Raw genomic sequence first — 23,351 nt, 5'->3', positions numbered from 1 at the left:
CTGTCACCAGAGCCATATCGATCCCAGAAAACCGGCCGACGGCGGCACCGTGCTGCTGGAGCTGTGACCTTGCACCCTCGGCGAAGGGCGCGGGTAGGAGGCGCGAGCAGCCGGACGGACACCACGACACCCAGGCTGGGCTGTGCCTCCCTCAGTGGGCTCTGGCCTTTGGGGCCCTGTCGAGGATCACGCTGTCGTGGGTGATGTAGGGCTGGATCTGGTGGCGAGGGGATGCAGGGCCACTTGTCACTCTGTGGCAGCTGGGCCAACTGGGCCTGGCCTGTGGGCTGTGTTGGGGCAGAGTGGACAGTGATGAGCCAGGGCTGTGGCTGAATTCTGGGGCCCTCCAGGAACAGCTTCTCAGTTTGGCAGCCAGTCTGCTGGTGGGAGTCTGCGGGGAACTGGGGTGGGCATGCCGAGAGGCCATGGTGGTAGCAAGGGACACATCCTTCCGTCTGAGCTGTGACCTTGTGCCCTCCCAGAGGACAGCCAGTGGCTGGTCCTGATGGAGGTGCCCTGTCTCATGGGGTGGTCACGGCCATGGCAGGGTCTGTACTTAGGGCTTGGCAGCGTTCAGGGATTCCTTACAACCCACATTGCTCCACAGCACGGGGACTGTGGATGCTGCCTCGCGGGGAGATGGATGGGAGGGGGGCTGGCAGCTGCAGGACTGTCAGGGGCTGCACATGGCAGGCGGGAGCTCTGGACAGCGGTGGCTCCGGGAAGGACTCGGCCCTGGGCGAGCGCTCGGTGCTGCTGGCCGCATGTCAGTGTCGCGCGTGGGGCACAGAGTGACGGAGATCCTGGGGACCTGGGAGCGAGAGCCGCAGCCGTGTCGGAACCCCGGGCCAGCTGGAAGGCCCCTGCTCGTCTGTGAGCTGGTGCCGTGCTCAGGCCACCTTGTGGCTCCCGGGGCCGCCCTTTAGGAAGGCCCTGCCCGGGAGCGGCCCCAGGCGGGCGGTGCTGAGGAGGGATCTCAGCCCCTGGGCGGGGGCGGCGGAGGCAAGGGACCGCCCGGTGCCGGGCAGGGCAGGGTACGGATAGCACGCCGCCTCGGGGGCCTCGGGGCCGGGCGGAGGTCACTGCTGGAGTACGGCCGGATCCGGGGCTTGGCCGGGAAATGGAGCCCGTGCGGGCGGCGGCGGGGGCGGACAGGGCTGCGCGGGGTCTTGGCGAGGTCTGTGCGGGGTCCGTGCGGGCGGCGGCGGGGGCGGACAGGGCTGCGCGGGGCCCGGGCGCCGCCAGGGGGCGATAACGGGCCGGGCCGGCTCCGGTGGGGGTGGGCCCCGCCCGGCCCCGCCCGGCCCCGCCCCCGGGACTCGCCGGTGCCGCTGTCCCGCGGGGACCGGGTCCCGCCGCGAGCGCAACGCGGGCCGGACCCCGCGGGACCGGGGATCGATGTGCTCCATCTGGGACCCACCGTGGGGCCGGGTCCCCCCCGGGGAGGTGCACGTGGGACTGCTCCCCCCGTGCCCGGTGTGCTGCCCGTGGGGCAGCCGCCGCTGCCCGAGAGGGCACCGGGTCATCCCCGCGGCGGAACCCTTCTGTGTCCCGAGCGGTCGGGCTCGGCAGCAGTAGCCATGGCAACCAACCAGTTAAAGAGCCTCGCTCGTTGCCGTGGAAACCGGTCCCGGTGTCACCCTTGCCACGACTCCCGGTGCTGAGGGGGTTCAGCTGCTCTCTCGGCCCCCCTGGGGGCTGTGGGGTCATGGGTCTGTGGCCATAAGCCATGGACATGGCTCTGTGGGGCAGTTGTGTGAGGCTGACCCCGGGTGTGAGGTGAGACCCTGAAGGGGGCTAGGGTAGAGTAGGGACCCCACCAGCCCCGGCTGCACCCCCATGCAGGGGCCCTGCCCAGAGGGGCCACGATACAAGGGTGGGGGCAGGGCCCCCACTTGAAGCACCGTGCACAGAGGGGTACATGTGAGGGACAGGGGCTGCTAAGGAGGCTCCCCCAGACCCCCATCTCCCCCAGCCCCCTCACAGGCACCCAGGTTTGTGGTAGACTGGGTGCCCTTGGGGTATTATTACAAGTGCCAAGGGTCTGCACCATGTAGAGGCCGATGATAAGGGGGTTGGGATGCTACCACAGGGCTGGAGCAGCCGAAACCCCATCTGCTGCCTGCAGCAGCTTCCCAAGGAGTCTCCATGCCACTGAACCCACCACAGGTGCTTTGGTGGGGTGCCAGAGTGGACATCCTTGCACAGGCTGTGGGGTTGAGTGAGGAGTGCCATGTGGGGCACAGGACACTCCACTGCCTCCTCAGCTGATCCTGAACCCAAACCCTCCTGGCAGCAGCTGGCAAGTGGCCATGCAGCTGCTCCATGGCCGTCACTGGGCCCTCTGGCCCTGGCTCAGCAGCGGCTGCCTGGTGTCCCCGGGGTACTGAGACTGGCACAGGGCTGCTTGGGGGGTGTCGCCAGGAGCGGGGCCTGGTGGAAGGAGGCTGCTTCTGCCGCTGATCCCTGTGCCAGGCTGCCCAGCCGCCCACTGCTGTGGCCCTGCTGCTGGCAAGACATCTGGGCAAGGGCAGCTGGGGACGCCGCGCCAGCTGCATGCTGTGCTGGGTTTGTGTGACGCAGGAGCTCACAGCCTTGCCCCATGGCCTCTGCCAGCCCTGCCCCACTGCTGCCCTTCTGCTCTCGGCCTCAGGCAGCTTCAGTGGCTCCTGTGCTCCCCTCCCAGCCCTATGGGACACTGTACCTCCCTCCATGTCCTGTCCCACTGCTGGAGCTGGTGTCAAGTGCCAGCTGGTGCCCATATCAGCTCTGGGCTCTGCTTTTGTCCCATGCTGGAGGCAGGGCCCTGACCTGTCTGGATGGGGAAGAACAAGACCACTCCATCCTGCCAAGGTGCTACAGGATGTGTTGCCCCTGGGTTCATGGGGCTGTCAGGGCAGATTGGTGAGGGTACACTGTGATGGACCCTCCCCCCCCCCCCACAACATTTATCTGGCATCACTGCCCTTCTGCCCTGCTGCACCTCCATCCTCTTGGGGTCTCTCCCACCCCAGCTCTTCTCCCTGGGAGCTGCTTGTCCTCATGCCCTCAAGCCCTGAGCGCAGGGTGTCCCATCCTGGCAGGATGCAGATGGACAGGCTGCTGACAGTGCCCAGGGATCACAGCAGGGAGTGCAGTGTGCTGACCGGCATCTCCACAGCACAGCCGCCCTCACTGCCTGAGTGGCACGATGCCAGGCTGCCCGCTCCCTGTCCTCAGGAGGTTTCCCAGTGACTCCAGCACGTGTCTCACTCCTGGGAGGTTTGACCGCTGCTGGTAATAGGACAGGCAAGAGCTGTGTGGCCAGCAGCCAGGATTCTGGCCCTGGGAATGTCTGTGAGAATGGCTCCCCACACCCAGGCTCTACGCAGAGGGGTCTGGGGCATTCTCGGGAGCCTCTGCAGGGGTACAGGACACTTTGCAGGGATGCTTCTTGGCTTGGCTGCTCTCCGTCGTCATTCCTGGGCAGCCTCTTGCAGTTAAGTGGGGCACTGATGCTCTGCCTGGCCTAGTGCCAGGACCCTGCCTGCTACTCGGACTCAGGGGCCACTTGCAGTTGATCCCCCACTCCACGGCCAGGGAAAAGCATCTCTCTTCCTCTTTCCCCATGCCCTTGTGCTGCCTGCAGCAGGACTGCAAGCAATGCAAGGGCATGGATGATGCCCATACCATGCCAGACCTCTCTCCTTTCGACACACTACACCAGATACCTCACTCCTGGGCATTTGGGCCAGGGTTAAGGTCGGTGTTCTGCTGGGAGATCAAGTCCCCTCAGTCTCCTCTGCCTCAGAGACACCCTCAGTTTGTCCCCCCATGCTGGTGGGACCCTGCGCAGAGGCTAAGCCAATGCAGTCTTGATAGCGTAGCCCCCTGTGCTGCCGTCAAATCCCAACCCCTGAAATGGAGCCATAATCCAGGGATTAGGGGATTAGTGGTCTTTCACGTGCTCCCTCCCCCGCATCTGTTTTAGTAGGAAAATCCCTCTTGTGCCGAGCCCATGCTCTGTGGCCTCCTGCAAAAAAACACCCTCTGGTGCTTGGCACTCCCCATGGCTGGCTGGACCCCAGCCCACTGCCCTTCTGCCCAGCCACAGCCTCCTTAGGGGGGTCGGGGAGGTCCTCTGCTAACCCCCCAGACCCACATGGGATGGTGGGGTTTTGTCCAGCACATCCTGTCTGCAGCCCCTTCCTTCCAGTTGCAACCCTTGGGAGTGGGCCAGCCCCTTGCTCCAGCACTGGCTCCTGCTCAGGGCTGAGGGATGCAGGTGTGAGGGGTTGGTGCTGCTGCAGCTGGACAGGGGCAGCCCCATGTGGTGACTGCCACACAGCGTCCTGGGTGGGGAGCTGCCCACCCTGAACTGCCCACCCTGAACTGCCCATCCTCCCTGCAGCCATCCTGTGCCACTTGCCACGGAGCTGGGGCTGTGCTGCTGCAGCTCCCCAGGGATGCCAGGTCCCGGGGTCCTGGCTGCAGCCATAGGGCAGGGATCAGTGCTGCCTGCTGGGCTGGGGTGAGGGGTCTGAGCCTCTCTCCTGGCAGCGGGGTCAGGCCGGGGAGCATCCGCGCTGCGGAGCAGCTGGCTCCGCACCAGGAGAAAGTAAACAATTAATTACAGCCGTCAAGAAGTAACGGAGGCCAGCGGGCTGTCATGATCTCAGCCTGTGCCGGAGGAGATGCCGGGAGCTGCAGCCAGCTCTGGCTGGGGGATCCTCCCGGATTAAGTGCATGAGAGAACAGGGGGCTGCAAGCAGCCCTGCAGGGTCCTTCAACAACCCCAGTTGGAGAATGGCATGTGCCCCTGGCCCTGTGGGTGATAGCTGCAAGAGCTGGGGCCTCCATAGGCGGCACAGGGCCTGGGGGTTTTGGCCCCATTGCAACCCTTCTCCAGGTCTGAGAAGGTTGTTACGGGTGTGATCCTGGTCCCCTGGGCACCAGGGGAGGTTACATCAAGCCTACTCCCCTCTGCAGGCAGCATTCTCTGTGCTGCAGGTCAGCTAGGCAGAGCAGGGTCAATCAGCTCTGCCGTCCCCCCAGCCCCACTGTGGGGTGGTCTGGACGTCCACCCCTCCACGGGTGCCCTGGATAGTCCTGGTGCTGGGGCAGGGGTCTCCACCCACGGCCGGGACCCCGACACCCGCAGAGGGGTCCCCTGCATGACGTGGTGCTGCGCACCCGGGAGCCGCCCCCACCCGGGAGCCGCCCGTCGCGGGGCAGGGGCCACCTGGACAGGGGCTGCCTTGATCCCGGGCCTCAGCCACCTCTGGGGATGCGTCGGTCCCGCAGGCACAGGTTCTGCCCCACTGTACACCCCGAGTGTGTTCCCGGTCCCGAGGCTACGCCGGGGTCCGGTGCGGGAGCCGGTGTGAGGTGCGGGGGCTGGCGACGGATGCGGGGCCGGTGCGGAGTGCGGGGGCTGGAGGCGGGGTTCGGGGCCGGGGCGGGTGCGGGGTCGGTGCGGTTGCGGGGCCGTCCCGTCCCGTCCCGCCCGCGCCAGCCGGGCCCGCAGCGCTGCCCTAGTTCCCCCCCACGCCTGGCGCAGCCGGGAGGCGGCCCCGCTCTGCTCGCTCGTCTTTGTGCCCCCCGCGCCGCCGCGTCCCCCCTCCCTGCCGCGGCGGGGGCAATGCCTCCCGCATACGTGATGAAGCGGGCGGCCGGGCTGGGCTCCGCCGGCAGCAGCCGTGAGCCGTGAGCCCGGGCGCCTCCGCACTGCAGCCCCCTCCCACCGGCGCGGGGGGCGGCGCGGGGACGCGGCTGCTGCGGAGCGAGAGCTCCAGCTCCGGCGGCAGCGAGCGGGCCGCGGCACCGGCGCCATGCTGAACAACCTGACCGACTGCGAGGACGGCGACGGCGGCGCCAGCCAAGGTGAGGCACCGGCATCGGCACCGACGAGCGGGACAGCGGGACAGCCCGGGGCGGCCGCCCCCGCCGGGCTGGGGATCGGCGGCGGCGCGGGGCAGAAGCGGCGCGGAGCCGGGGGCCACGAGGGATGGGGGTGTCCTGCCGCGGGGCAGGCGGGCGGCACCGGCACCGGCCGCGACGGCGGCTCTCGGCCCGCGGCCCCGCGGGGCTGCGGCGGGCGGTGCGGGGATGCTCCCGCTCCCGGCGCCTCCGCGCAGCCCCGGCCGCACTCCCGCCGCTGCGGCAGCCTCGGGAAGCGGCGGTGCGGTCGAGCCGTGCGGGGCTCACCGAGGAGCCTCCTCCCGGGCGGGGGCTGCTTGCTGTGCTCCGAGCGACCCTGTGGGGCCGGCCCCGCCGCTTCCCGGACAGCCCCCGCCAGTCTCCGCACCAGTCCCTCTCCCGCCCGCCCAGGACCCCCGCAAGGGTCCCCGCGCCCAGCTGCCGGCCCCCCACCCCTGCCTCCCGCATCTCCGCTGCAGCCCCCCCAGCCCTCCCTGCTGCCGCCCCCCATCTCCGGCTGCCGCCCCCCCATCTCTCCATATCGCCTCTCTCACCCCCGCTGCCCTCCCCCCCATTCCCCTCCTCTGCCGCCCCCCCATCTCCGGCAGCCGCCCCCCCATCCAGGGCAGCCGCCCCCCGCTCCCTTCTCCCCTCCCGCCCCCCCGTCCCTGCCCCCCGCCCCCGGGGCCGCCGCCGCTGTCCACCGTGCTGAAGTGGCCGCCCGGGCCCTGCTCCGGGGCCGCAGGAGCGGTTCGTCCCGGGGCCGAGCCCAGCCGACCCGAAGCGAGCCCAGCTGAGCCAAAGCGAACCCTGTCGTGCCGAGTCGAGCCGGTCCGGTCCGGCCCAGTCCGTGCCGCGCCGCGCCGTGCCCCGTCCCGCTGCAGCCCTGGCGCAGCCCCGGCGCAGGGCCGCTGTCCGCCGCGGGCGAGGGGCCGCTCGGCCCCGCAGCAGCCCTGTCACTGCTGGCGCTTCGGCCTCAGCCCCTCCCGGCACCCGGCACTGCCAAGCTGTGTGAGGGTCCCCGTTCCCCCCGGGGCCACGTCCAGCACCAGGCAACCAGGTAGCACAGGCCCCGTTCTTGTGGGTGTTCCTGTCGGGTATAGGGATGGGCTGCAGCCAGGGCGATGCAATGTGTGCCCAGAAGGACTTGCTCTGCCCCTCTGACCCTCCCAGACCCCGCGAAGTCCCTTCTCCAGGTCCCCTTGTGGGGTCTTCCAAAGCCCCAGCCGGGAGCACATGGCTGGCTATGGCAGCGATTGTCCCGACTGCCCACAGTGGGGCTCTGGGTACAGCCAGAGACAGGCTCTGTGTATTCCTCTGCTCTTCCGACCCCAGGCTGTTTATTTTCTTGTTTATTTGCGGCTCTGCTCAAGGTCAGGGCTGGCAGGAGACTTTTGGGGGCACCTTGCTGGGCTGGGGTTGTCGCACTGGCCCCCGGCCGTGCCCTTCCCTCGGCACTTGCCCTCCTCTTGCCCTCTGCAGCACCAGGATCTCTCCCACTCACCGATTTCCATCGCAGCAGTGCCGGCGGCGTGGCAGCAGGCGGTTCTGCCATGCTGGGGTCTGGCAGGAGGGCTGGACACAGTGCTACTACAGATGGACCAGGCAGACTGTCCCTGGAGCTGAGCCTGGCGAGATGGTGCCCTGTGGGACAGCGGGTGAAGGGCTGGAGGAACCAGGGGCCTGGGTGGCTTGGGGGAGCAGGGATTGTCTGTAGGAGGGGGCTCATTAGAACTCCCCACACCCGTGACAAGGGTGGTTGCGGTGAGGGGGATGGGTTGTCCCCCCATGCCGAGGGTCAGCTGAACTCCCATCACGAGGTCTGTCTTCAGGCACCACGGAAAATCCAGTGGGTGGCAAAGCTGTTGCATGCCAGTGGGCCCCCTCCGCATGTCCTGGCTGCTCCAGTGCTGGCTGTCCAGCAACTTGCCGAGCCCAGCACAACCACTGAAGCCCTGGGTGCCACTTAGGCCTTATTTGTCAGAAAGGTCAGCAGTGTCCCCACTCAAGTCGTGCTCTGGACAGTATGCACGAGCCTCATGACAACGGCTGGAAGGGCTCCAGCCCCAGCAACCCAGCGGGGGCTGGACCAGCACAGACCCTCTGGGGAGATGCTGGGAGCGGGGTGCAGGCAGGGCTGCTGCCTGCAGTGTCCGGGCTGGCAGCTTGCACTGCTCTGGTTGGGGTGTTGGGATGTCAGCCGCAGCCCCACTGCAGGGTGCCATGCCGACACCCAGCCCGGGGTGGAACATACAGATACAGGGTGGCAGATACAGGGCCAGGAGCTTTGCTGGAACTTGTGTCCACGGCCATTTCCAAGACAGGGCTTGGACTGTCGGAGAATCTGGGAAGCTGTTTAAATGCAGCCAGCCAAAACGCCTGTGCTGGAAATCCTCCGCTGCAGGGCCGGCTGATCAAAGGGAGGATAATCCCGGGTTTAGGAAGGAAGAGGATAGGTCTGAAGTAGCAGTTGGTCCAATTTGGGTCAGGCAGTGAAGGAATCCAGCCCAAAAGGCCACTGAGTGTGCTTGCTGGCTGGAGGGGGAAAGCGCAGCCCTGGGATGGGGGGAGCATCCCACTCCACCATCCCACCCCTGACCCCCACTCCCGACCCCCACCCCCTGCTCCCCTGCCACACTGCAGCTGGAGCCGGCTCTGCATGACACTGCCAGCACGAGCCAGCACTGCTCTGATGATCAGTGGTCTCTGCCTCAGTGAGGCTGCAAGGGCTGTGTGGCCCCTCCAAAGGTCGCCCTCCCCAGGGCAGCTGTCAGACACCCTTGCGCAGGGTAGAAGGAAGCCGGGTGGGCGCAGAGATGTCACTGCCATAAGAATACCTTGGCCGTCCCCATCTGCCTTAGGCGCCCCAGGCCAACAGCCCAGGGCCAGGCAGTGGGTGTACAGCCAAGTCCCCTTGATAGCCGGAGGTGACAGAACAGCAGCGTGGCCTCCTTGGCCAGCAGCTCCTGCAAAACGGCAGCAGCTGGGGACATCAGCCAGGGCCACGTGCTCGCCCATGTGCTCGCTGGGTTGCTGGGGTCACCCTGGGGTGCCCCTTGCCGCAGGCAGAGCCCCGAGAGTCCAGGTGTCCTGTGGCAAAAGTCAAGGTGTCCTGTGTACCTCCAGGGGAGCCCCAGGCACCCCTAGTGCCATGAGCAGCCATCGAATCGCTGCTGCTCCAGGGCTGCGGGGACCGGAGTCGGGGGTGGCACAGGGGATTCCGGAGCTGCCAGCAGCCCTGTGCAGGAGCACAGACGGAGGCACGGAGAGCTGTGAGGTTGGGGCTACCCCCGCCACGGCCCCCCTCACCCACTGCACCTCCTGGCCAGTGCCGCAGCCCTAGTGCCCGATGTTCCTGGCTGGGGCTCACTGTGCTCTGGATGCTGCGGAGGGGACGGGCCGGCCGTGGTCGGGCAGGACCGGCTAGCGACCCCGGCAGCAGTTCTGGTTAATTAGCCCGTGGGGGGTGGCTGCTGGGGCTCCCCTAGCCAGTGCTCAGTGCCCTGTGCCGTGTAAAGCGATTAGGGAGGATTTGGGATAAGGGACATGACGCTTCCCAACCCAATTTAGGGCTAAGTAAAAGGCCATTAGAAGATCAAATTGTGGATGGCGCTTCTGTCTGAGCGCTGCCCTGGGGGGGCTCCGAGGGTGCAGTGACAGTCCTTTGGCGCTGCCGAGTTGGCTCTGGGCTGCCCCGGGCAGGCAGGTTGGTGGAAGCCCTGCTGAGAGGGGGGCTGCGCGATGCCCGCGGCGGGGCTGCGGGTTCCTGCCAGCGATCCCGCCGCCAGCCCTTCCAGCCGCCGCAGCAAATTAAAAGGCCGATTCATGTTGAGCGATCCCTGGGGAGGGGGGCGGCCGAGCGCCGGGATCGAAGCCTGGCACGGCTCGGCTCTGCTCCGCTCACAACTGTCTCTCCCGGCTGGGCCGCTGGCCTTGGTGCTGCTAGCCCCGTCCAGCGCTCCGGCCCCGCTCTGCTCTGTCCTGGCTGCGCTGGGGGAGCGGGTCAGGGGCATGTGGCAGGGCAGGGGGAGGCCCATGGGCGTTGGTGGGACTGGCAATGTCCCACGTGTCCCCAGGGCCAGGAGGCAGCACCCCCTTTGTGCCGCCGGGCAGGACTGGCCGTGGCGGTGGCAGGTGAGGGACGGGTGCATTGCTCCTGCCCGCCCTGCTTGCCCTCCCTGCCCCTGCCTGCCCTGCCTGCCCTGCCTGCCCCTTCCTTCAGACCACGGGTCTGAGGCTGCTACCGAGGAGAGGCTGCACCAGCCCCGCTGCGGCAAAATGGTCTCCGTCAGGAGCAGGAGCAGAAGCGGGAGCGCTTTGTCACCTGGGACCCTGCGCCCTCGTGATTAACTCCTTCCAGTCTGTGGGCTGGAGCGACGTGGGAGGCTGAGGGTCTCCCCAAGCCGTGCTGCATCCTCACGTTCACCAGCCCGGGGCCTCTCCCAGTGCTGTTCCTCGCAGCAGCATCACCAGGCGAGGGGCTCCTGCGCCACGGGCCAGCCCCAGCAGCCTGGGTGATGTCAGAACGGGCCGCGGCCCCCGGCGTGAGGAGCGCTGGCCAGAGGTGGGGGTGGAGGGACTGCGAGCTGTGGGTGCTGTTGTGGTGCCATGGGTTGGAGCGTGGCACCCCAGGGTGCTGCTGGCGCCTGTCATATGGAGCCGAGCAGGGCCAGTCCCGTGGGGTTGTGGTGGGCTGGGGCCGGGGGTCCGGCCGCGCCATCCATCAGGCTCCGTGGGGCGTGAGTGCCATGTGGGGCCAGCGTCCGGCTGCCTCCGCCGTTACATAAGAGCGGGAGCTGAGGCGGCCGTGGCTCGCCGTTGCCATGGAAACCTGCACGGTGATGTCGTCGGCTGGGTACCAGGCGGTGAGACGAGGCCCCCGCGGGCTCCGTTCTCCCGGAGGGGTCCCAGAGCCTTGCCACGTTTTGAGCACGTCTCCCTGCCAAACTGCCCGTGTCCCCCGATGCCACCCAGCCCTAAGGGGGTGGTGGGCTCCAGCCACCCCTGCTCCTGCTCCCTTGTGTCGCCACACTGGGGATGGCCACAGCATCAGCCTGGAGGGTGTCCTGTCAGTGTGGTGGACATTTCACATCAATGTGGTCCCCAGAGCTGGTGCAGGTGGGCAGGAGCTGTGGCAAATGGGTGGGTGCCAGCCCACACCACTGCTGTTACCTAATGAGAGCAGGATTCTTTGGGGCTTTAGATCAAACACAGAGCAAGGAGCACATGAGGTCCGTGTTGAGACCTGTTGTGGGAGATACAGGGCAGGGCACATGCCGGTGGTGTAACCTGGGGTCCAAGGGGACTTTGGAGTGAAGCTCCTGGGACGTGTGGGCTAGGGTGTCCCAGTGCCACTGCCATGGCCATTCCTGCACAGGGGGAACCTGTGAACTGTGCCTTGGTGTTTGGCTGTGCCCTTAGGGACAGTGCTGCCCTGCTGCCCCATGCTGGAGGAGCCATGGGATGGTGGGAGTTGGGGGGCAGCCTGCAGGTCAGTGTCACCTGTAGCACTTGAGACTTCACCTCCTGGTCAGCCAGGAGTACCATGTCTGCCAGGGAATTGCAGATGGTGAATCACCACTGCACGCAGGCTTCCAGGATCCCAAATATGAGTCAACTGCCGGGAGAATGGTGGCCTTCAAAGGACCAGGATGCTCCAAATGGTCGCAGGGTCTGTCATGAGTGGGTGACTACACTGCTAGGGCACCATCCCTCTGCCCCGGGGCACTCATCGGCTCCATGCTGAAGGATGGTGGAGGGGGCAGTTCTCTCCCTGCCCCCAAAGTGTGGAGCTGGTCTGTGACCCTGCCCATGTGGGCAGCCTGCCCAGCGGTGCAGTGGCTAATGGCAGTGTGACTGCTCTGGCTGCAGGGCCGTGGTGGTGGGATGGGTGTGTGGCAGGGAGCCTCTCTCCGCCCACTGAGGGCTGGGGACTAGCCCAGGTTTCCCTGTGCCATGGGTGCCATTGCCCCCTCAGCTGCTCTGCCCAGCACTGTGTCCTTTGGCTCCTGGCCCCCATGCTCTGGTCCCCCTCTGCTCTGGGCCCTCTCTTGGAGCTGTGCTGCTCCGGCAGCACCATCCTCACTGCTGCTCCATTTCCAGCTTGATTTATTTCTGCTGCTCTGCAGCTCAGCTGTTTTCATCGCTATTAAGCATCTCCAGGTTTCTTCTGCACTAGGTCATTAATGCAGTGAGTGGCTGTGGTCCCTGTCCTGGTAGTTCTGTGGGCCCTGCACTGCTGTGGGTGGCTCCACTGCCCCAGGCATCACCTGCCCTCAGTGGTGTCACCTCCGGATGCCTTCCCACCCTGTGGCCCCCACTCCTGTGGTTTGTGTCTGGGAGCAGAACCAGACACCTGGCCACTTGCCCCACTCCCCGGCATTGTGCCGGGACCATCCCCTCTGCGCTGGTGCTGAGCAGCCATCCAGATCCTGCCCCTGCAGATGCAGCGCTGAGGGCAGTCCCAGTGCGCTCACCCGTGGGCACCCCGTGCCGTGAGTTATTGCTGCCAGCCATCCCGCTGGAGGGTTCCCCTGGATCCACTCCGCTCGCCTCACTGTGTGGATGTGCTCTGGCGGGTCCGCACGTCAGCACAGCTGGGCAGGACAGCGTGTGGCTCCTGGGGACGGCAGCCCCTGCAGGTGTGAGGTGTGGGAGGTGATGCTGGTGGCTGGGATGCCGGCCTGCCATTGCCTGTGCTGGGACTGGGCATGAACATGGTGCCCACAGCTCCGGCAGCTCTCCTGCAGGAGCCACGGGCAGCCATGACCCCTCACAGTGGTGACCCTGTGGGATGGGCAGGGCAGGGCTGCCTGACTGACTCAGTGGTGTCTCCACAGGTGATGGCAATCCCAAGGAGAGCAGCCCCTTCATCAACAGCACGGACCTGGAGAAGGGCAAGGAATATGATGGCAAGAACATGGCCCTCTTTGAGGTAGGGCAGGCAGGCAGTGGGGCAGGGGGAGGGGGTTGAGCTGGGCAGCTGTCCCATACAGCCGACCTGCACCCTGGGCACTGGGACATGCCAGAGCCCCAGGCCAGGGTTGCCACACTGCCAAAGCCATTCCTGGAGGGGCAGGCAGTGGGGTAGCATCTGGTGAGGTCTCCTGGGGTTGGCTAGGGTCCCAAGGGACTGTCCTCATGACTCGGGCTCTGCTCTCCACAGGAGGAGATGGACACAAGCCCTATGGTCTCGTCTCTGCTGAGTGGACTGGCCAATTACACCAACCTGCCACAGGGCAGCCGGGAGCATGAGGAGGCTGAGAACAATGATGGAGGCAAGAAAAAGCCCGTGCAGGTGAGGACTTAGGAGGGAGCTAACCCTCCCTCTCCAGCCCTTGCCTGCGTAGTGCCAGGCCACAGACTACCCTGGGAACAGGGGACTCCTTGGCCTCAGCCAGGGGCAGTTTCACCCTGGGTTCCTGGCTGCTTTGCAGGAGGAGTGGGACCTGTTGCTCCCCTGCCAGCCAGACCCCTGAGCCCTGGTAACTGCTGTTCCCTCAACAGGCCCCACGGATGGGCACCTTCATGGGTGTCTACCTGCCCTGCCTCCAGAACATCTTTGGGGTCATCCTCTTCCTGCGTCTCACCTGGGTGGTGGGGATTGCTGGCATCATGGAGTCATTCTGCATGGTCTTCCTCTGCTGCTCCTGTGTGAGTTTTGGAGCCAGATGAGCCTTCACCAGCCTTGCCCATGGCCTGGGGGTTACCAGTCTGGCTGGCTGGACTATGGAGAGGTGCACTAGCTGCCAGCCCACCATGCCCTGCCCCAGCTTCTGCCCCTGCCCTAGCTCCTGCCCCACTTAGAGCAAGGAGAAGCCTTCAGCTTCCCAAAGGAATCAGCACTGGAATGGGGCTCAAATGGTGACCCAGATTATAGCTGCCATGTAGGGGGATGTGCTGGGGGTCCCCTGCTCTGGCACCACACTGTGCTGCAGAGAGCCACCTCACCAGGACAGTCACCCCAGGGCAGAGGTTGGGAAGGCTGGTCTTGCCCAGTGTCCTGGGCAGCCTGAGCCCCCTGCCCCCCCCCGCCCCCCCCCGCAGTACTGCCAGCCTCTCCAAGGGGCTCAGCCCCTCTCAGCTGTGCTGCCAGCCAACAGCCCTGCCTGCCCACCCACCCACCCATACATCTATCCATCCGTCCTCCCTGGGCATCCCTGCCCCGTGGCACATCTCAGTGTGGCCCCAGGGAGCCCCATGTCCTAGCATGGCCCCAGCTCTCCCTTCCACTCCCCTGTCCCTCTGCCCAGCTCCGCCGGGTGCCCACACTGTGTTTCTTCCTGCAGACGATGCTGACGGCCATTTCCATGAGTGCAATCGCTACCAACGGTGTGGTGCCAGGTAGAGCCAAGCTCGCGTCGATGCGTGTGCCACGTGTGCGGGCAGCTGGTCCCTGCCGGGTGGGGTGCCTGCAGGGGCTTTTCCCAGGCTTTTCCCCGGGGCCGCCAGCCGCTCCCCAGCCTTCTGCCACCAGCCCGCGCGGGATCCCCACGGCCCGGGGGAGCGAGTGCTGGAGCCGCCACCCGTCCCCAAAGCCGCGAGGTGCAGATGGCAGCGAGAGCCGCCAGCCGCGGCTCCTCCCTCCGCCAGACTGGAGAGGCCGCGGGGAGCCGGGAGACGCACGGAAGGAGGATGGGAGCGGGGCACGCTGGGTGCCACGGGCTGGGTGGCGGGGTGGGCTCTGCCACCGCCGGACACAGGGATGCTGCTGTGTGTGGGCTCTGCCCCCCGGGAGGCACCACGGGCTCTGGCCGGTGGGTGCCCCGGCTGCCTCCCCCAGAACACGCCAGCCCTGCAGAGCCCTGGGGAGCCGTGAGCTGCGCCAGGCTGGGCACGGCACTGACAGCTCAACACGGGGTGTAATTAAAGCTATTTATCATCCTGCTGCCGCAGCGGGACCATCGATCCTGGCAGCCCTGCTCTAAGGGCTCCTCTGGGAGGATGGAGCAGGGCATGGTCCCTGGGGCTACAGCTCCTGTCTGGTGTCCAGAGAACACCTGTGCCATTGGCCATTGCACCTGGCTGCAGGGCTCCTGGGGAATGACTCTGCCAGTGTGGTCACTCCTGCTGCTCTGCATCTTGCTCAATGCTGGAGCAGGGCCTATGGCTATCCTGGCTCCAGTCTGCCCTATGGGATACCTGGCAGGGCTGAGGGTGTCACTGGGGTCTGGCTGGGACCCACTTTTGCTCTCTCTGACAGCGGGTGGCTCCTACTACATGATCTCACGCTCCCTGGGACCTGAGTTTGGTGGGGCTGTGGGGCTCTGCTTCTACCTGGGCACCACCTTTGCTGGTGCCATGTACATCCTGGGCACCATCGAAATCCTGCTGGTAGGTACCTAGTCCTTGCCTTGTGCAGTGCCAAGGGCTCAGGTCCTGGCAGGGCAGGGGGTCTGAGGACCCTTCCTTGGGGTCCCCTCTGCAGGCTGTTAGCCAGGCAGTGATGCTACAACTCTTTCCCAGGCCTACATCTTCCCGGCCATGGCCATCTTCAAGGCAGAGGACGCCAGCGGGGAGGCGGCTGCGATGCTCAACAACATGCGTGTGTACGGCACCTGTGTGCTCACCTGCATGGCCACCGTTGTGTTCGTGGGTGTCAAATATGTCAACAAATTTGCCCTGGTCTTCCTGGGCTGTGTCATCCTCTCCATCCTCGCCATCTATGCTGGTGTCATCAAATCGGCCTTCGACCCGCCAAGCTTCCCGTGAGTACGGGGTCCTGCAGGGATGCAGCAGGGCCGGGGCATGCAGATGCGCAGCTGAGTGCCTGTGTCCCCCCAGGATCTGCCTCCTGGGCAACAGAACCCTCTCACGCCATGGCTTTGACCTCTGCACCAAGATGGTGATGGAGGGGAACGAGACAGTTGGCTCCAAGCTCTGGGAGCTTTTCTGCACCTCCCGCTTCCTCAATGCCACCTGCGACGAGTACTTCAGCATGAACAACGTCACTGAGATCGAGGGCATCCCCGGCGCTGCCAGCGGCCTCATCCAAGGTGAGCACAGGCAGACAGAGGCATGAGAACATGGGCATGGGCATGAAGGCACGGGACTGGAAGCATGGAGAAGGAAGTGCAGGGGAGCTGTGGTGGGGCAGTGGCCCTGCCTGCTGGGCAGCTCTGCCAGCAGGGCTGGTGGAGGTGTGCTGTGGGAGGCTGCCCTGAGCAGGATTCCTCAGCCATGCCAGGTGTTGTGGGGGCAAACAGTGCTGGGTCCAGGTGAGAGGGCATGTGGGTGATCCTTGCTGGGGGCTGCTCTGCCCCTGAGGCAGAGTGAGCTGTGCTCATGCTGTGCCAGGCAGTGGGACCAACTCCTGCACTGGGTGACAGAGCAGGGCACTGCAGCCACCCGCACGCAGCCTGTGTCAGCCAACGGGGTGGCTCAGAATGATGCCCAAAGGCTGGGGATGAATAAATCCTCCCTCTGCTTCCTCTTGGCCTTTGGAAAGGCTGGTATTGATCTGAGGTTTTGAGAGAAGCGATCACCCCTCGGGGCCACTTAGCTGCTGTGGCTACAGCCCTGCTGGGAGAATGGCCAGGACCGCAGAAAGATGCGTGAATTTGCTGGGAGGAGCCACTTGTGACCCGTTTTTCCGGAGATGCTGGTACATCTGCCAGGTGCACACGCTCAGCAGTGGGTGACAGAGGCTGATGCTGTGTGCCACATTCAGAGGGTGTTTGCAGACCCCCATGCCAGAGTGATTGTCGGGACTCAGGAGAGCAGCAGAGCCACAAGCAGGATCAGTCCTTCCTGGTGGCTGTGAGGCTGCCCCAGCCATCCTGCCCTGGTGTCTGCATGGACACAGGCATGGGAGCTCAGACTTGGCTAAGCACGTGGTGCTCAGGGCTGCAGCTGTGACTGTGGTTAGTGGAGTGCAGTTGTAGGGGATTTGGGAACCTCCCGATGGTATCCCATGCTGAGGTCTTTTGGGCCAGATAATGAGTTCCTGGCTGCTGGGTGGAACCTGCTCCTGCTGGCAATGGTACTGCTGGGGACGGGGTGCAGACCCCCACCCATCCAGCTGGTCTCTCTCAGGGCAACAGGCAGCAAACACTCCTGCATTGGGGGCATTGGGACAGAGCCAGGACCCCACTCTGGGCTGGCTAGTGGTGAGGGTGACTGGGCCAGCAGCATCTTGAGGTCGGTGGCACAGTTTAGCCCTGACAGAGATGACTGGACCTTGCTGTGCCCCAGGTGAGGGATCTCCCTGTGGGGACAAACACAGCTTTCTGGGAGGATGAGACAGGCAAGGCCAGTAGGGTTGCCAGCCTCATCTGTCACCTGTGAGTAGCCATGAAGGGGGCTCAGTGCCAGGGGCTGAGGGCTGGTGCCTGCAGGCCCCTTTGCCCCTCTCAGCAGCCCCCTGGCAGTGACATGCCAAGGGCAGTTGCCTCTGCCCGCCCTGCCCGGTGCTGGCTGCTCTCCACTGCTCCAGTTTCTGCTCGTGATCTGCAGCCAAGGCAGCACACGGAGGGACACTAAACCTGTTACATCAGCCCCGCACTCATAATCCCATCAAAAACATTATCAAGTTACTTTGACACGATCTACCTCCCTTAAACCTGTGTTGATCAGCATTAATTATATTACCCTCTTAATTATTTGCTACTGCAATCCCATGTCAGCTGCTGCAGTATGTTGTGGGGACACTGCCAGCAGCAGCACGGACCTGCTCTGGTTGCCCACCTGCACTGCCATCCTCACCCTCTGGATGCCCATGGTCCTCTCTGCTGGCTGAGCCGGCTGCTCAGTGAGGCCAGGGAAGGGGAGGGAGAGCCAGACCCGCCCCCCCGGCTCCATCCCTGTGGGATGGGGATGCTGTGCTGGGTATGGGGGCTTGTGGGCATCTCATGCCGGTGGCACTGCCCGCCCTTCTCCCTCCTCACAGAGAACCTCTGGAGCTCATACCTGACCAAGGGCGTGATCGTGGAGAAGCGAGGGCTGCCCTCAGTGAGCTCCCCCGACACCCCAGTGGACATGGACCAGCCCTACGTCTTCAGCGACATGACGTCCTACTTCACCCTGCTCGTCGGCATCTACTTCCCCTCAGTCACAGGTGGGAGTCGCCGCCGGCCCCGCTCCGTGCCGCGGGCACACCGGGCACGTGCCGCCGGGCGTGCTCGGCGGAGCCCCACGTGTGCCACCCCCGCGGTGGGTGCGGCGGTGACAGCGGCGTCGCGGGGGCGGCTGGTCGCCATCGCCTCCCACGCAGCCGCCCGCGCTCCAGATCTGACGGTGCCGCCCGGTGCGCGCTGACGTCCCGCCGCTTGGGTATTTTTAGCTCTCCGGGGGCAGAGGAGCCCCCCCGCCCCAGTCCCGCTGCGGAACCGAGCGGGGCGTAGCCTCCGGGGCTCCCCTGCAGCTCCGCCGGGGCCAAGGCCGGCGGGATCGCCCCCCGGCCTGCCCCGGGCATGGCGAGCTCTGGAGGGTCCCGCGCTGCGGGGTCCCCGGCAGCCGCTCAGCCTCCGCTGCGCTCCCTCCCGCTGCCCATTCAGCAGCAGGTCCCGGTTTCTGCAGGACGCCTGTCCCCCGCTGCCGGGGGCGGTGGGGTCCTGCCTCGGCTGCTGCTGCGGCCGGAGCACGGGTCATCCCTCGGGCTGTGTTGAACCCGCCGGTGCAGCCGTGTCCCTGCGTGACCTCCTGCCCTCCCAGAGCAGCGTCGGGGCTGGACCCTGTCCCTACCCCTGCGGCAGCCACCGTCCCTGCTTGAGCTAATTAAGGGCTAATGAGACACGGCACTTGAGAGCTTTTGAGCCTAATCCTTGAGTGGCCTCAGACTGCGGTTTGGGGTAGGCGGGGCAGTGCTGGGGGGATGAAAAGAGCAGGCTGGGGGCCCCACGCCGCAGCAGCACCTTCTCCACTACCCATCATGTCTGCTTCCTATCCTGGCGCACACCGAGCCGCGCCCTGCTGTGCCCAGGGCTCATACGGTGCCTGGCATGAGGTTTATCTGGGACGGGGATGAGCTGTAGCTCTGCTCCCCCTGACACCATCCCCTCTTTCCCCAGGCATCATGGCTGGCTCCAACCGCTCTGGAGACCTGCGGGATGCCCAGAAGTCCATCCCCACGGGCACCATCCTGGCCATTGCCACCACCTCTGCGGTCTGTATCCTTCAGGGCTTGCCTGAGCCTGGGCTGTGGGGCTGAGGGCGGGTGGGCTCGCTCTGCAGGGCTGATCTGCTTGGGTGCTTCACTGGGCTGGGACAGGGTCCCAGCACCCCACTGGCTGGGCAGGCAGGACGCTGCATCCTCCTGGCTCTCCTTGACCACCTGGCAGATATCAGCTCTGTTGTCCTCTTTGGAGCATGCATCGAGGGGGTTGTCCTGCGTGACAAGTGAGTGTCCCAAGGATATGTGGGGCATGGGGAGAGTCTGGCAGCCCCCTGGAACAGGCTGGGGCAGGGCAGCCCCAGGGGCAGGCAGAGGTCTGGGGAAGGCTGCAACCAGGACACACTGGGCAGACAGGGTGGCATTGGAGGGTTCATGGGTGTCACTGGGCAGGGGGGCCTGGAGCTTGTAACAGGCACTGAGGGCTTGTGTGCACCCCGACCGTCCACGTTTTGCTGCATTCCTCCTGCTCCGACACTGCAGGCAGCCACTTGTTTGTCAACAGGCAGGGCTGCCTGTGCTCCTGCCTATCTGGGGCAGCCCTGCTCACCGCACGTGGCAGGTGACACTTCTGGGTCGCCAGCACCAACACAAACAGGATCCAACTGCATGCATCATCACTGCCCTCCTGGCACATGGACGAGGAGTCCTGTCCCACACCTGTCCTTGTCCATGCTTACGGGTACAGGGATGAGGACAGACCCCTGGCAACCTCTGACTCTGCTCCCTTGCTCACCCCCAGGGGGGCGGGCCCTTCCCCGGTTGTGTCACATCCCCCCAAAGTGGTGTCGTTTTGGGGGGCTGGGTTGTGCCACTGTGGTGCTGGTGCTTTCGGGGCTCAGTCATGGGACGGAACCGCAGGTGATGCTGATGCCCTGCAGGTTTGGTGAGGCCGTCAACGGGAACCTGGTGGTTGGCACCCTGGCATGGCCATCCCCGTGGGTCATTGTCATCGGCTCGTTCTTCTCCACCTGTGGGGCTGGGTTGCAGAGTCTCACCGGAGCCCCCCGCCTCCTGCAAGCCATCTCCAGGGACGGGATCGTACCCTTCCTCAGGGTAGGTGTACCCCGAGTCCGGTGCTGCCGCACCCTGAGAGCCCACTGTGGCTGCAGATGCCACCAGCACGAGTGACCGGTGGGAACCCACGCTGCCTCCTCCCGGCACCGATGCTGCCGGAGCAGCCTCGCTTCCCTGCCCTCATCCCGCCGGCACCGGCGCGGCGGTGGGCGGCCGTGGTGGCTCTGGCTGCGGTATCGGTGGGAGGAGAGTGTCGGGAAAGGTCAGGATCCCCTCCCCCCCCGCTGCCGTGCCGCTTCATATTTTATCTGCTCTCTGAAGACGCGTTCCCACAACCTCATCTCTCCAAATCCAACCCGACAGCTCCCCCCAGGGAAGAGCGGGCTAATTTTATCCTCCCTCTTTCTCCTTGCCAGCCCCAGCCCGAGCTCTCACTCGCTCCGCCCGCACCCTCTAATGCGTCCGGACACGCGCCCCCGGCCCCCTCTCCGGACCCCCCCCGCGTCCCCACAGCCGCAGGAGGGGCCACTCTCCCCCGGCAGCCTGTCCGTCCCAGGCACAGGGTGCCCGACTCTGCGCTGGCTGTGGCCAGGCTGTGAGCTGGGGCTGGTCCCTGGTGGGGGTACAGGGGCTGCTGCACTGGGTGTGGGGACAGCGACGGGATCTGCCGGGAATGGGACTGTACTGTCAGCAGGAGCCAGTCCTGCTAGCCCTGGGACTGCTGCCCTGGCAGGATCCAGCATGGGACATGTGCCAGCTCATGGCACCCGGTGTTCCCAGTCCCTGTTCCCGCCAGGGCTGGGTATACGGGAGGGTCCAGTCTCATCGGGCTGCACTAGGTACCCTTGCCCAGGGCTACAGGGCACTGCGGAGCCTGACACGCCCTTCTCCCCCCATTTCCAGGTCTTCGGCCACGGCAAAGCCAACGGGGAGCCGACATGGGCCCTGCTGCTCACAGCCTGCATCTGCGAGATCGGGATCCTGATCGCCTCCCTGGACGAGGTGGCTCCCATCCTCTCCATGTAGGCAGCGTGCTGTCAACCCGCACCTTCACAAGCAGCGGGTGGCGTGTGTGGGTTTCTGCTCCTCAGGGTGGGGGGACACACCTGCTGCCCTGGGCCCTGCCTGGGAAGAGGGGGGCCCTGCGGGGACTCTGGGGTCCCGTCCTGGCCAGCACTGAGACTTGGTTACTCTGTGACACTGCTTCTCTGTCCATCAGCAGGGCCCACTCCAGCACTGGCCACCCCAGGGCCAGGAGGTGTGGGGACCTCAGTTCCTCACGGTGCACCCACTCAGCCTCCTATTCTCTTCTGCAGGTTCTTCCTCATGTGCTACATGTTTGTCAACCTGGCGTGTGCGGTGCAAACGCTGCTGCGGACGCCCAACTGGCGGCCCCGCTTCCGTTACTACCACTGGTGAGCTGGCTGGGATGGGGCAGGAGAGGGACGCCCCAGGACACCCTGGTGTGGGGACCCCAGGGCACGCTGACAGCTCTGTGCTCTCTGCAGGACCCTGTCCTTCCTGGGCATGAGCCTGTGCCTGGCGCTGATGTTCATCTGCTCCTGGTACTACGCACTGGTGGCCATGCTGATTGCTGGCCTCATCTACAAATACATCGAGTACCGCGGGTAAGGGAGGCTGTGGCACCGCAGGTCCTGGCCAGCCCCCCATGGCCACATGGCCTCTCAGTGTGGCTTCTCAGCTCCCCGAGGCTGCTTGTCCCAGGATGCTCCAGGGTGCCAGTGTGGTGCTCTAGGGCCAGAGCCATGGGCATCCCTTATGTGCTGCTGGTTCCTGCAGGGCAGAGAAGGAGTGGGGTGATGGGATCCGGGGCCTGTCCCTGAGTGCAGCCCGCTATGCCCTGCTGCGGTTGGAGGAAGGGCCCCCGCACACCAAGAACTGGAGGTGAGGCTGGGCAGGGAGATGGGGATCTGAGGGTGCTGGGGCAGGGACCAGCTGGATGTGGGCACTGACTGCAGGACCCTCCTTCTAGGCCGCAGCTGCTGGTCCTGGTCCGCGGGGATCAGGAGCAGAATGTGGTGCACCCGCAGCTCCTGTCCTTCACATCACAGCTCAAGGCTGGGAAGGGCCTCACTATCGTGGCCTCTGTGTTAGAAGGGACCTTCCTGGACAACCACCCTCAGGCGCAGAGGGCGGAGGAGGTGAGACCTGCCTGCACCGAGATGGGCTGTGCCAGCAGCAGGTGCTCCTGGTCCCCAGGTGCCCAGGGTTGTGTCTGCCCCATGGCCAGGGCTGGTGGCCCCAAACGGCCCAGAGAGCTTCCGAGTGGCATCAGGCAGAGCCTGAGGACTCCATGCTTCACTGGTGCTCAGAGCACTGCAGGGACCTCTGGACCCCTCCTCCTCTCCAAGATACCAGAGATCCTGGCACCAGCCAAGCAGTGGTCCCAGTCCTGGCCAGCTGTTGCAGGACTTGGCACAGCATGGCACATCACAGCACAGCATGGTGCCCACCCAGGGGCTGCTGTGCTGCTGGGCTGAGCGGACTCCACAGCCCCGACCCTCCCCATGGTCTCTGTGGCCCTGGTGCCAGGCAGGGTGGGAGAGGAGCCTTTCCCTGCCAGAGTGAGAGCACTCCCCACCCCCCGCACCCGCGGGGCGGCACATTAATGAGATTAAACCCTCGGAAGCAAACAGTTTCTCTCCCATGCAGACATGTTATAATTTCTCTGAGTAAATAACTCTAATTGCTGCTCCACCGCCCGTCAGAGCCCTGGCACAAGAACACCCTCCACTCTTCACGGTGCAGAGCCGTGTGCCAGCTCTGTGCACCACTGGGTATCACCCCCCTGGCCCAGAGCCACCAGCCTGCCACGGGGCATGGAGACCCAGGCACCCTGCCAGGACCTGCACCCCACAGCCTGCACTTCACAGCCCTGTACCCCATACTCTGCCCCCCGCATTCTGCACCCTGTACCCTACACCCTGCACCCTGCACCTCATCTGGCCTGGGCTGGGCCACTGCTGGGCCTGACAGCTGCTGTGCCCATGATCCATGCCCGTCCCCGAGGCCCTGGGATCTCTGACTTCCCTCTCCCTTACAGTCCATCCGACGCCTGATGGAAGCGGAGAAGGTGAAGGGCTTTTGTCAGGTGGTGATCTCCTCTAACCTGCGGGATGGCATGTCCCACCTCATCCAGTCCAGCGGGCTGGGGGGGCTGCAGCACAACACAGTGCTGGTGGGCTGGCCCCGCAGCTGGCGCCAGAAGGAGGACCACCAGACCTGGAGGAACTTCATTGGTAGGCACCATGGAGGGCGGGTGCTGCTGGGCTTGGAGGGCTGCAAGCTGCCCTGGCTGACGTGGCCC

At 65.5% G+C, this 23,351-nt stretch overlaps 1 protein-coding gene across 2 annotated transcripts in view; it reads left to right on the top strand.

Annotated features, from left to right (window-relative positions):
* SLC12A5 (solute carrier family 12 member 5) overlaps nt 1-23,351 on the top strand; it is a 31,681-nt gene that overhangs the window by 714 nt on the left and 7,616 nt on the right. The window contains exons 1-18 of one of the 2 annotated variants that reach the window (XM_039563191.1): nt 5,579-5,862; nt 12,738-12,832; nt 13,064-13,195; nt 13,405-13,551; nt 14,187-14,241; nt 15,101-15,231; nt 15,364-15,605; nt 15,682-15,893; nt 17,786-17,953; nt 18,906-19,004; nt 19,176-19,233; nt 19,888-20,062; nt 20,927-21,045; nt 21,340-21,438; nt 21,532-21,651; nt 21,824-21,928; nt 22,017-22,185; nt 23,088-23,283. In XM_039563191.1, coding sequence (XP_039419125.1) covers nt 5,811-5,862; nt 12,738-12,832; nt 13,064-13,195; nt 13,405-13,551; nt 14,187-14,241; nt 15,101-15,231; nt 15,364-15,605; nt 15,682-15,893; nt 17,786-17,953; nt 18,906-19,004; nt 19,176-19,233; nt 19,888-20,062; nt 20,927-21,045; nt 21,340-21,438; nt 21,532-21,651; nt 21,824-21,928; nt 22,017-22,185; nt 23,088-23,283 — 2,374 coding nt within the window. In that variant the 5' untranslated portion in view covers nt 5,579-5,810. Of the gene's footprint in view, nt 1-5,578; nt 5,863-12,737; nt 12,833-13,063; nt 13,196-13,404; nt 13,552-14,186; nt 14,242-15,100; nt 15,232-15,363; nt 15,606-15,681; nt 15,894-17,785; nt 17,954-18,905; nt 19,005-19,175; nt 19,234-19,887; nt 20,063-20,926; nt 21,046-21,339; nt 21,439-21,531; nt 21,652-21,823; nt 21,929-22,016; nt 22,186-23,087; nt 23,284-23,351 lie in introns of those variants that run through there. The other variant, XM_039563192.1, reaches the window with a different exon arrangement.

Source organism: Corvus cornix, chromosome 20 (genome assembly GCF_000738735.6).
Source record: "Corvus cornix cornix isolate S_Up_H32 chromosome 20, ASM73873v5, whole genome shotgun sequence".
In the NCBI taxonomy this organism is placed as follows: Eukaryota; Metazoa; Chordata; class Aves; order Passeriformes; family Corvidae; genus Corvus; species Corvus cornix.
The sequence above is the reverse complement of the archived record's forward strand: the minus strand, read 5'-3'. Positions and strand labels throughout refer to the sequence as shown.